The following is a 13,554-nucleotide window of genomic DNA, read 5'->3' on the forward strand; positions in this document are numbered from 1 at the left end:
ATAAACTGATCCATGAGCTGATTCTTCTGATGACAGATCAATAGTTCCAGTGTTTGTCAAAACAACAATAATCTGATTAATCAATACTAAAAACAATCATTATTTATTCACCTCGTTTATTGAACTGAAAATAAACAATATCAATATTTACAAATATGATAAAATCAATATTTAAATATGTTTTAGTTTTAATGTCAAACAGATTTCTCACATGCTGTTATTATTATTATTATTGTTATTATTATTATTATCGTTATTATTATTATTATTATTATTATTATTGTCATTGTTATTGTTATTATTATTAATATTATTGTTATTATTATTATTATTAGTTATATCAGCATTCAGTGTAATGATAATATAACTTATATGAAATATTATATACCATAACTATTATTATAGTGTAGTACTGGCAGTATGATAATAATAACACTCATCATATGTTCCTATAATGTTTCTAATGTTTCTAATGTTTTATGATCCAATATAAATAAATTATAATAATGATGTAACTTTATTCTTTTTACTGTTAACAAATTTAATTATAGTCAGTTTAAACTATGAACATATATGATGTGTATAATTCAGTTATTTTCTGATGTTGTGTAACGATCCAATAAAATAACAATAATAATGACTGTGTATATATGCACACACACACACACACACACGCACACACACTCATTATTATTGTTATTTTATTTTTTTAAATAACAATAATAATGACTGTGTATATATGCACACACACACACACACACACACACACTCATTATTATTGTTATTTTATGAACAGAATAATAATCCAGTTTATAATTTTTCTACTGATATTAAAATAATAATAATATAACTTTTATAATCTTCTTTCCTCCTCCTCCTCCTCCTCCTCCTCCTCCTCCTCCTCCTCCTCCTCAGGGCTGTAGCTGCTCCTGTTCCTCTTCCTCGCCCCAATCTCGGTTCAGGATGGAGGACTCGGAGACGGAGCTGGCGGTGTCGGAGTCAGACGCCCTGGGCGCAGACTTCATCACGGTGGAGCTGGACACGCAGCCCATCGAGTACGTGGTGAAGTGGGCGGAGGTCGGCTCCAAGTTCACCATCTCCTGCGTGAAGAAGGACTCGGACGACCCGACAGACCTGACGGCCGACCAGCTGAAGATCGAGACGGACGAGGCCTTCTTCGCTCCCTATGAGGAGGTGTACCCCTGCGAGGTGACGGAGCAGAGCGTGGAGATAAAGACGGACTCTGATGAGGACGAGGAGGATGGCGAGGAGGAGCAGGAGGTGCTGGTGGAGGCAGGGAGCAGCCAGCTGGACGGTGAGGTGGACTCGGACCAGGCCGACTTGGAGGCGGATGAGCGGCAGTACCGCTGCAGCTACTGCGGAAAGTGTTACAGCCACGCTTCCAGCCTGTACCGCCACCAGCAGACGCACACGGGGACGCCGCCACCCGCCAAACGGGCGCTGGAGCCCACGCACCAGGAGGCGCGCTACACCTGTCCCCACTGCGGGATGAGCTTCAAAGGCAGCAGGTACTCACAGTCTCCTCGTCTCTCCTTTGCTTCCTGATTATTAAACCACTCTCAGCACAGAAAACTTACAACTACCAGAATGCACTGCGCCTCACCGACCTATAAACACTCTCTCCAGATGGTGATGTAATATGAGTTGAACACAGAAAACAATATGGCGGCCAGCTGGTGACAAACAACAGTTAAACAGAGATAAAATGTGTCTGAAAACACAACGCAGTCACAGAATCTGTTCAGAGTCGGTCAGCGCTGCCGCTCTCTCGCTCCCCCTCCATCCTCTTTGTGTCGGTGGCGAGCGTTTGGAAATGCGTCAGTATAATGTGCAGTCTGAGCGACAGATATCAGTGAATTTTAGGTTTAAACATGTTTTAAAGGGATAGTGCACCCAAAAATGAAAATTCAGCCATTATCTACTCACCCATATGTCGAGGGAGGCTCAGGTGAAGTTTTAGAGTCCTCACATCACTTGCAGAGATCCAAGGGGAGAGGAGGTAGCAACACAACTCCACCTAATGGAGGCTGACGGCGCCCCAGATTCAAACGTCCAAAAACACATCATTGAAACCACAAAATATCTCCATACTGCTCGTCCGTAGTGATCCAAGTGTCCTGAAGCCCCGACATAAAAAATTGTTTGGAAAAACGTCATTTGAACTCTGTTTTTAGCCTCATTGTAGCCTGTAGCTCTGACTGCCTCTCTGGGCACCGCCCTCACGTGTGTGCGCTTGCGCGGGACCAGCGAAAGCACGTGAACACGCATGAAGGCGGTGCCCATGTCTCACGTGAGCACGGTGTACAGAGAGGCAGTTGACACTTCACTTCCTCTTCCTGTCTGTCCACCGTGTCTGTGCCAGATGAGAAATGGCAAAAAGGAATCAGCAAAAAACAAAACGTGCTTTTTATTTTTTAGTTTGGCAACAAAAAGTCAAACATCATCAGTGACACTCTGAGTTTATTGAGCCTGCGATGAAACTCTGAGTTTTTCGTATCACAAAGCCAGTTCAGTGTAACCCTGAGTCAGTTACTATGGCAACATACTCTGTGAAGCTAACCTGCTGAGTCACAGGTTTGCTTCATGTCAGCCTGAGGCTGAGCGTGTAGCAGGAAGTAGAAACATGGCGTGTCCTTTAGTGAATGAAGTGGTGGAGGTTGAGGCCCAGTGTATTCAGAGGCTGTTGTGTAAGGAGAAGGTGATTAGAGCCTGTTTGGATGTCTCCCTGGAGGAGTGTCTATATGAAAGATACTGTTTGACCTCACACTCTATCATTTATCTAACAATCTGTTCCACCCACATATATCACATATTACACATCCTGGATTTACATTATCATCACAGCACATTTTATGCATTGTCCTTTGATTCTTTTCTTTATAACATCAGAGACACTGAACACATCAGAGAGACAGCGGTTTGTCGGCCCGTAAGAAAAGTGTCTCTGGCTCTGAAAAGACTTTGGACCCTTGTTGTGGTTTTCCCTGGACATAAATCACAATCCATTATTAAAGTAATTACCACGGAGCATCGGTGGCTCAGTGGATGGAGCGGACGCCCCGTGATCAGACGCCCAGCGCCTGATGCAGCGGCCGCGGGTTCAAACCCAGCCTGCAGCCTCTTGCTGCGCGTCGTTCCCTCTCTCCCTCAACATTATGCTGTTTTGCCATTAAAAGAAACAAAAGCCCCGAAAAAACGCTTAAAAAAGAGGAATTCCACAGAACTGCAGGTTTGTCAGTGTTGATGAGAAATGAATCTACGTGGACACATGATGCAGTGATTCATGAATACTTTTCATATATTCAAAGACTCCGCGGTGTAACTGGCTCATTGATGGGACTCAACATCCCATAATAGCTCCATGTGAGAATAAAGGAGATTACATGAAGTCGTTTCACAGCAGTTAAATGAACCTCAGCCTAATATTGACAGAATGAATTCAGTAGAAACAAAACTTTTACCAGTCTGTTTAATATCTGCGTGTTTGATGTTGAGTTTGTGCCCAGTGTGTTTGGGCTCCATCACATGACAGCTGAATAAGATGATACAGCAAATTATATTAACATATATGAACTCTGTGTAATGTTGCTGTATTTTCTGTATATTAAACACATTAACACATCACATCACCTCACATTACCTACTAACACACTCTGCAGTCTGTTCCCATCACACCTCACGCTGTTTAGCTGCAGCTGACGTGTTAGTTTTTGTTTTGTTTTCATTTCGCGGTCATTAAAATCTCAGACTCAGCTGGGATGAAACAAGCAGCTTTCTGCTTTCTGCCACTGAATATCATGTTATCTGCACTCTACTGATGATGTCTGTTGGTGCTCACCGTGAACGTGCCTCTCTCAGGCTGAACATACTCAGAGTTGATTGAACTGATTCTGATCAGCTGTTCTGTTTCTCAGCTCAGGCTCAGAGGCCGTTTACACGTACACGGTGATTTTGATAAACGGAGACATCTTCCTTCGTTTGTGCCCTTTGTTTACACGCAAACGGAGATTTCTCCTTTGAAAACGAGTCTTTCTAAAAACTCCGGCCAGAGTGGAGATTTTGGAAAACTCCAGTTGCGCGTTTGCATGTAAACTGAGATAAACGCAGATAAACGGAGTTATAGGCAGCCAACGTCACAGTATGCGCCGGAACTTGCGCCTGTGTAAAAAGTGCGACCTATGTTGCTATGGTGACAATGGATACATGGAAGGCTTGAGCTTCTCGTTACACTGGCACCTACAGGTTTGGCATGCTCTTGTGTATATATACACGGGTAAGTGTAAACGAAGATCTTTTTGAAAACGGAGACGGTGAAATGTTCGTTTATGAAAATAGCCGGCAACGTGTAAACGGCCTCTCAGTCAGCCCAGAGATCAGGATCAGGCTCAGAGTTTGTTGAGGGCCCTGGTGACATCACTTTTTCATCTTAAACCAAAAACAGAGCACTTTGGATTGTTTTTTGTTTCTTTTGATTCTGTAGCATAAACAAAACAGCTTTGTTTTGGTTTTTGGTTTAAAAGGAGAAAATGGTTAAATTTTGGTTTGTTCTGATTTTTAAATTAAAAACTAATTGCGAAGTATCCAGTGATACCAAATGATGCTCCAAAGTTCAGCTAAATTTTGGCGAGGAAAAAACAACATTGCCCTTTTTCAAAATGGTGGATTTAAACATTTCATCATCCACTGAACCGTCTTTAAACGACAAATATTGGGTTTGACTGTGAAACTGCGAGCTGACAATCATGTGCTCTTCACTCAATATTTGATTCAAGTGGCCTCAAAACTGAACAAATACATGATGAACACATGAATGAATCAGGTGATATTAAATGAATTTAACACTGTTTCTTCAGTGTTGGTGATTTTCTTGAAACATGTTGATGTTTTGTTTTTATTTTTTGTTTTGCTCAAAATAAAAACGTTCATTTGAGTTTTCTCCAACCAGCACACACACAGACACACACACACACACACACACACACACACGACTTCCTCTGCTTTTCAAAACAAGAAAATAAGGTTTAACAATGGCTGCCCGCTAATATTCCACCCAACCTTAGTTGACCAGAAAGATCATTAGTCGGCAAGATTTCATTGGTCGCTTAGTTGCAGAAAAAAACCAAAAGTGAAACTGTATCAGGAGCTGCACCTCGTCAGAATAAATCCAGACCTATATGACTGAAACGTGTGACTTTAATGTGAAGCTCTGGCCTTAACACACAGTAGATACACAATACATGTGGAAATATGATGAACTGGATTTTGCCGTTTGCCTAAAGACGACCCTGCTGGCGTCAGTATCTGTGACCGTAGATCCATAAAATCTAATCAATATCCGTCCCTAATAAACTGATCCAGTGAACACATCAGGGTTCTCTCAGTCATGGTAAACATGGACAAGTCCTGGAATTTCTTTGTGTGTGATAAAATTATTTCAGTAACCAGGTGGGTAGCCATCAACATAATGTAGTCTAGCAACAATTGTATTTTTGTAGCCGTCAACATGGCGTCACTCTAACACGCATCGACATGTGACAGCGTTTTGTTAACTGTCTCGAACGTCTCGTCAATGTCTCCTGACGCCCCGTCTCTCTCTTCATGATTTCCAGTCAGACAGAAATATGTCTGAACAGTTTGAATCTGGTATTGTTAAGAAACGGCGGTAACACAGGTCTGTCAAGAAAACATTTTCTTTGACTGTTGGTCCTTGAGACGTCATGGGAAAGTTTTGAAATTGTATCTGTGAAGATGTGTGAACCCTGAGACGTGCAGCTGAATGAATCACACCTGTTTTTATTGGAGCTTTGATTAAGCTAAAAAAATCAGGCCTGACTCGAGTCTGAACCTCAGCAACAGTTTTGGTCCTGAGTCTGTCAATAAAAAAAAGATACGCATTTCTAAAACTGAACCTTAGCTGGGTGTAACAGCGGCGCCCCCTCCTGTTTGAAAACAGAATAAAATCTAGAGGTGCCGTCATGGCGTTGGGTCCACACCTGACGGCAGAGGACGAAAAGTGACTGAAACAGTGAAGCGGTGATGTCAGCTCTGGTATGTTGTTGTTTGGTTTCCTGTCTAAATCAATAAAGTTTTCTCGTGTCGTGACGTCACTGTGTGTTTGTGTTCCCGTCAGGATGCTGGGGAGTCACCTGCGGCTGCATGGGAAGCGGCGGATCCACCCCTGCAACATCTGTGGGAAGGAGTTTAACCACAGCTCCAGCCTGTCGCGTCACCGCCTCATCCACAAGAAAGGAAAAGGCCTCCCCAAGGATGTGGCGCTCAGCCCCAACATGGCCGCCCTGCGCCACTCGCTGAAGGCTGGCAGCAAGAACAAGAAGACCAAGAGGCAGCAGCAGCAGCAGCATGTGGCAGCTGCCGTCATTCAGAGCCAGGGCGGAGACAAGTTCTACGCCTGCCCGCAGTGCGATATGAGCTTCAGGACGTCCACGCAGCTGTCCAAACACCAGGTGACCCACGTCAAGGAGCTGCTGGACAACTACACGCCTGGCAAGGAGAACCTGGGCGAGAGCTCGTCAGACCTTAAGATCCGCCTCAAGCTCTGCTCCCGCGACAAGCCCAACTTCTACACCCTCTGCAAGAAGAATCGCCGTCGCCGGGGGGGGCGGGTTGCCAAACGGGGCCCCGCCACCTCTGAGGAGGATGGCGGCGGAGGAGGAGCTGGTCGCCACGGCTGCAGCCAGTGTGGTAAGCGGTTCAGCCACGCCTCCAGCCTGGCACGGCACCAGCAGACCCACAGGGCGGTGGATGGTGGCGGGCGGGGGAAGCTACAGCAGCACCACCACCAGAAGGCCGGACTCCCCGCCGCCAAGACCAAGACCTACACCTGCGCCGCCTGCAACAAGACCTTCATGCACTCGTCCAGCTTCTCCCGCCACAAGAAGGCCCACCTGGAGGAGGAGCAGCGGGCCCGAGCCGCCGCTGCCAAGCGCAGGAAGAGAGTCGTCTTAGACGAGACCGCTCCGCTGGAGTCCGACTCTGAGTGACGTCACCCGGCTCTGGACTGGTTCTGGACCTGTTCTGGGTTGGTTCTGAATCAGAGCTGACTGGTTCTGGACTGGTTTGGGGCCAGTTCTGGAAAAGTTCTAATTTGGAAAAGTTCTGGACCAGTTCTCCACAGGTTCTGGACCAGTTGGGATGGATTCTGGGCTGCTGGTTTTGGGAACTGGACCTGGTTGATTCTTCTCTGGTGTAGATAGCAGCAGGACATCCATATATGGTCGTATGACGGGGGGATCTCCACATATGGTCATTTCCATATATGGTCATAACTGACCGTTAACTAATTGCTCTTAAAGGATGGGATTAGATTTAAAGTGTTACCCCTGCCCCATGCCCCGCCCCCTGTCACATGCCCCGCCCCCTGCCCCATGCCCCGCCCCATGCCCTGTGCCCCACCCCCTCCACCTGTCAGGTTGCACACGGACGCTGTTTGCTTTCATTCTGCCCTCTATACACTCCATCTCCCATCAGCCACCTGAGGAGAGAGCTGGGAGCTACAGGACCTGTCAGAGCTCAGAGCATTCTGGGAAACTGAGTCCCATGAAGAACAGACCTGTGGGTTCAGACAGCAGCCGGTCGCTTCCACCGTGCAGACGATTATTAACGACAAACTCTCAAACTCCGCCCCTCTGCTCCTCCAATCAGATCAGAGCCACTCTGTCTTTGAATCCTATTGGTCGACAGCTGAGTACGCTCCGTCAATAATAATAATAATAATAATAATGATAACAATAAATATGATCAGCTGATCATCTGGACTTAGTTTTGTCATCGCTAACCCTCCGCACAGGTCTGACCAAGTTCCTCTCTGACATCAACGCTCACTTCCTCCATGTTTTTTTTTTCATCACAGTGATTTTGATTGGCTGAAGCTCTGATTGGTTAACTGTTTATAGCTTTTGATACTTTTAAAATGTGAAATCGGAGCTGATCGGTCTGAGCTGGCGTTCCTCAACACATGCATGAAGACTATAACCTGCAGCTCGTCGGCCATATTTGTAGTTTTTTGGTGGTGGTGCATGTGTGCGTGCGTGTGTGGAGACCGATCTGCAGTGTGCAGTCGTGTCGCGGAGGTCGACGGGGAAACTGCACTACTTATTTATGAATTTGGAACATTGTTGTAATGTATAAATATTTAAATGTGACTCACCAGTTAAAACTACAGAGCTGCCCTCGTTACCGTAGCAACACCGCCACCACCTTCATCGTTTAGCCTCGTCGTCGTCAAGCACACAGGAAACGACTCAGACGTCCAGATTTTCAAAGTTAAAGCCTTCAAGTGAGTTTATTAAACACAAAGTACATGAATCATCATCAACGATTCTGAGACAAAAAGCCGTCAAACTTCCGTCTGAAGAAACTTCCGGAGACAAAACGCTGTTTTCATCACTCACTCGTTTTTACAAACTGAAATGTGAAGTTTTGACGACATTTGGACAAAAACTAATCAGTGACATGAAAGTTTCGATCCTGTCGGACGTCATTGTCGTCGTCGTCTTCCTCCCTGACAGACGGAGAAGCTTCAGTCAAAGTGAAACCTCCAGACCCTGAAGCCCCCCCCCCCCCCCCAACCTTCACTTCCTGTTTCCTGCCCGCCGAGCCGTCTGACGGCGGCGGACACTTTGAGTTTGTGAATAACATTTTACTGTGTGAATTGGATTTGACTTAATTTAATGGTGACCTATTTATACGTGTGTGTAGGCGGCAGACTGTCGCACTACGAACCTCCCGTAGAAAAAAACTAAGAAGAAGAAGTTCCTACTCCTCCTCTTGCTCCTCCTCCTCCTCCTGCTTCTCCTCCTCTTCTTGCTCCTGCTCTTCATCCTTTTGGTTTTTTGTTTCCTCAGTTTCGGGCCTTAAAGCTGCCGCTCTCCTCTTTTGGTCCACCGTTTTTGGATCCACGTTGTGTTGGTTTGTTTTCTCTTCGGTTCGTGGTTTCAGCGAAGCTTCACCTGCAGATAGAAGGTTGTTCGTCATTGTGTCGTGTTTGCCAATAGAAATAAACCCAGTTGACATGTTTTGTCTTGCGTTTTGTAATAAAGCTTTAAAACCAGTGTCCTCTGTTGTGTGTCTTCACTCAGTCTCAACCCTGAAAGTGTCCTTCGTCCTTCCTACTTTGATCTCAGAGAATATCCGACATATTTCACATAAATTCACCACATGTCAGAAAATATCCCAGATTTTTTTTGTAAATTTACAACTTTATTTTCAGAGAAAGTGTCCTAACTTTTCTTTTAAGTACACCTTTTAAACCTCAGCGAATATTAGAGATATTTCTTGTAGACTTACGTCTTTAAATTTACAACTTTGAGATAGTAGCCTTAGATTTGCTTTCTCACAAGAAGACATCATTAATCTCAGAGAAAATATGCAAGGTTTTTTTTTTTTGTAAATACACGATTTAATTGTCTCGTAAATTTACCACTTTATCACTTCTTGAGTATTCTTAACATTTTTTTCTGACTATCACCCTGGCTCTGTACCCACTTATTTATTTATTTGTTTATTTATTTATTTATTTATTTATTTATCTGAACCCACAGTTCCAAAGACGCTGTTGTTGACGGAGGCCTGGGGAGAACACAAAATTCACAAAGAAGAGTTTGTCAGTTCTGGTGCTGCCGCTCCTCAGAGCAGCAGAGGGGAGAAAACACTTAAGAGGAGGAGACCAGAGAGTGAACAGCTCCCTCCAGTGGACACAATGAGACACTGCAGCTCTCTCATGACAGCACTGTTAATATTCATACACGCAACAACATACTAACACTTCCTGTGGATCCTTTCAGAAATAGTTCTGTGCTCCAGGATGTGGTCCTGGACACAGTTCATGTAAGAAAGCCACTTCTGTACCTGCAGGTTATGATGATATGTTACACATACATCTCCTCAGTGTGGTCATATGGTGGACACCATGCTGCCCTTCCCCTGGTGCCCCTGTACAGGAAGGCCTGTAACCTAGCGTTAACCTTTGGGTGACCTGATGTCCTAACATGCATGTTCTCATTAGCCAAGTGTTCAGTGTTCTGATTGAGCAAGTATGATGGTGTCAAACCAACAAAGACAGGACTCTGTGTACAAAATATCCAGTGACAGACTGTCTGCTTTGTTTGATGCACTGACATCACAGGTGACCTCACCACAAATGTATTGAAGTGCTAAAAAAGGAAGGAGACGCCCACCTCAGTCTGAGACTCTGCTGAACACTGATTGTGTGAACCTTTAAATGTGATAATAAAACTCACAAAGTGACTCTTTGATTGGGAGCCTTTATTACAGAAATATTCATCACATGAAAAAATAGAGAAAATAAGAAAAATAAAATAATTGAAAGTCAAATTATAATATATACTGGAAAAGTGAAAAAATTGAAATGCCTAAAAATGTAAAAAAAAAAAAAAAAAATCTCGTCATAAAAATGTGATGTAAAAAGGCATTTTATATTATGCTCTAAAAAAATGCTAAAAGAAAGTCATGGTATAATATGTGATCAAATATTAAAAAACATCATAGCATAGCATGTCGTCAAAAATAATGAAAAAAGCGTTAAAGAATAGTACGTTTTCAAAAAACATGACAAACGTCATTGTATAGAAGGTTGTCAAAATCTGGAAAAACGTCATAGTATAGCATGCCGTCAAAAAACATGAAAAAACATCATAGTATAGTATGTCTTCAAAAAACATGACAAACGTCATTGTATAGACGGTTGTCAAAATCCGGAAAAACGTCATAGTATAGCATGCCGTCAGAAAACATGAAAAACCGTCATAGTATAGCATGCCGTCAAAAAACATGAAAAAACGTCATAGTATAGCATGCCGTCAAAAAACATGAAAAAACATCATAGTATAGTATGTCTTCAAAAAACATGACAAACGTCATTGTATAGACGGTTGTCAAAATCCGGAAAAACGTCATAGTATAGCATGCCGTCAAAAAACATGAAAAACCGTCATAGTATAGCATGTCGTCAAAAAACATGAAAAATGACATAGTACAGCATGTCGTTAGAAAACATGAAAAAACATCATAGTACATTCTTCTATTAATGCTGAGTAATAGTTTGCTCTGGCATTGCGGAGGCCCCTCTTATAAGTTTTGAGACTGTCTGTCCAGATTAAACGAGATTCTTCCAGTTTGGTTAATCGCCAATTCCTTTCAAATTTTCACGACATTTGTTTTAACTTAGGGGTTTTAGAGTTATACCAAGGAGCGAACTTTCTTTGCTTTGTTAACTTCTTTTTAAGAGGTGCTACGGAGTCAAGTGTTGTTCACAGCGAGCCTACAGCTATCGACAAGATGATCAATTCGGGAGAGGTTAAAGTCAGTACAGGAAACCTCTGTTACTGAAGAACATGGTATTAAATTTAACAACGGAGTAATCATTTCCTTAAATTTTGCGACAGCACTATCTGATAAACATCTAGTATAGTAACTGTTGCTGAGTGGCGTGTAATCGAGTAAAAAGAAATCAAAAGTAATCAAATAATGATCCGATAGTGAGGGATTCTGTGGAAAGACTGTTAGGTTATCAATTTCAATTCCATACGTCAGAACTAGATCGAGGGTGTGGTTAAAACAATGAGTGGGTTCATGTACATCCTGACTGAAGCCAATGGAGTCTAATAATGAGATGAACGCAGTAGCCAGGGAGTCATTATCAATGTCGATATGAATGTTAAAATCGCCTACAATAATAACTTTGTCTGATTTAAGAACTAAACTGGATAAAAACTCTGAGAATTCAGATACAAATTCAGAATACGGGCCAGGAGCACGGTACACTATAACAAATAAAAGTGGCTGCAAGTTTTTCCAGGTCGGATATAAAAGACTAAGAACAAGACTTTCAAATGAATTATAATCTAGTTTAGGTTTAGGGCTGATTAACAGACTAGAGTTAAAAATGGCTGCAACTCCCCCTCCTCGGCCGCTGCCTCGAGGAATGTGGGTATTATTATGACTGGGAGGAGTGGACTCATTTAGACTAACGTATTCATCTTGACACAGCCAGGTTTCAGTGAGACTGAGTAAATCAATATGATTTTCTGATATTAATTCGTTTACTAACACTGCTTTTGATGATAGAGACCTGTCGTTAAAAATTGTGAAAAACGATCATTGTATAGTATGCTGTCAAAAAACATGAAAAAACGTTATAGTTTAGCATGTCGTCTGAAAACATGAAGAAACTTTATAGTATAGCATGCCGTCAAAAAACATGAAAAAACATTATAGTAAAGCATGTCGTTAGAAAACTTGAAAAACATCATAGTATAACATGTCGTCAAAAATTTAAATAAAATACTTTATTATACTTTTAATTAAGTGTTTCCGTCTGGTGATGGGCTCTGTCTTTTAGATAACTATTAGAGGTACCCAAGCTTTTTGGCAGGGAGCACAGCTTGATCTCTTAGCTTGTGTTTGCCAGCTTGGTGTCCTTCATAGTTTCTTGCTCAGTTTTGTGTTGGAGAAGTCTTCTCCTTTGTATTTCAAACCAGGAAGGTAGAACACAGACCACTGAAGATTTAGAATGGGCAGACAGGTGTGAACTGTTGTGCCATAACCCCGTCATAAAGGGAAGGATGTTTGATTTTAGATGGTATTGCTTTTTGAGGGAAGTACTCATGTCTCCAAAATTTTGGACTACTTTTATTATGTGGAATTTCAACAATGTGGTTCATCTGGCTCACCCGGTGTTACTTTGAGTTTGTGAAGACAGTCTTCCCCATATGCCTCCAATGTAGCTTGCCCAGGTACATATTGGACTATTTATGCTTAAATGTTTTAAATAGTAATGTTTAATTGAAAATGCATGTATTTGGGAAATAGTAAACATACAAGCGTATAAATGAGACTTGTATTATACTACAGGAGTTGTGTGAGAGTTTGCAAATCGACGTTTCGAGACAGATACTTCATCATCACCTTCTTAGCACAGATCTAACAGAAAGACCCAAAACACTCGGATTAACAGTGTTAAACAAAAGGAAAAACTGTGTTTGTTCCCATCTGATAGTAATCACTTGCATAATTAGGAATCTCTAATGCACCTGTGTGAAACTACTTTGCACAGCTCTTCGATAAGCAATCAGTCCTTATCCACCTATAAAAGATGCCACCTCTGTGCTGCTATTTGCAAACATGGAACAAAGAGGCCGAAGGCGAAAAGTAGAGGAAGAGGCCATGGCACAGAGGCCTGAGTATTCAGCATTTTGAAAAAAAATTCAAGGATGGAATCAAGACTAGGTTAAAACCTAATGTATGGCTGCTACAGTCCAGCATAAAAGAATGACATGGGAAAATTTTATCCAGTACAATAAAAAAGTATTTGTAGTATTTGTACTATGGTTGCCATTCTGTATTGGTTCTTTAAAATAAGAGGACAGTACAAAAGCTGCACCATGATGAATTGCCAAATTAGTCTAGTCTGGATGCTTACTGTGGGTCAACAACAATTGATGGGCAGGGAAAGACCTGCACACAAGAATAAAATAATGACAGTATTTTACAGGG

At 42.5% G+C, this 13,554-nt stretch overlaps 1 protein-coding gene across 3 annotated transcripts in view; it reads left to right on the top strand.

Moving 5' to 3' along the window:
* The window catches only part of LOC117248663 (uncharacterized), a 25,008-nt gene extending 15,916 nt beyond the window's left edge, over window positions 1–9,092 (top strand). For 2 of the 3 annotated variants that reach the window (XM_033613875.2, XM_078160529.1), the window contains exons 2-3: window positions 916–1,529; window positions 6,152–9,092. In XM_033613875.2, coding sequence (XP_033469766.1) covers window positions 964–1,529; window positions 6,152–7,022 — 1,437 coding nt within the window. In that variant the 5' untranslated portion in view covers window positions 916–963 and the 3' untranslated portion in view covers window positions 7,023–9,092. The remainder of the gene's footprint in view (window positions 1–915; window positions 1,530–6,151) is intronic. The other variant, XM_078160530.1, reaches the window with a different exon arrangement.
* The last annotated feature ends 4,462 nt before the right edge of the window (window positions 9,093–13,554 follow it).

Source organism: Epinephelus lanceolatus, chromosome 17 (genome assembly GCF_041903045.1).
Source record: "Epinephelus lanceolatus isolate andai-2023 chromosome 17, ASM4190304v1, whole genome shotgun sequence".
Lineage (NCBI taxonomy): Eukaryota > Metazoa > Chordata > Actinopteri > Perciformes > Serranidae > Epinephelus > Epinephelus lanceolatus.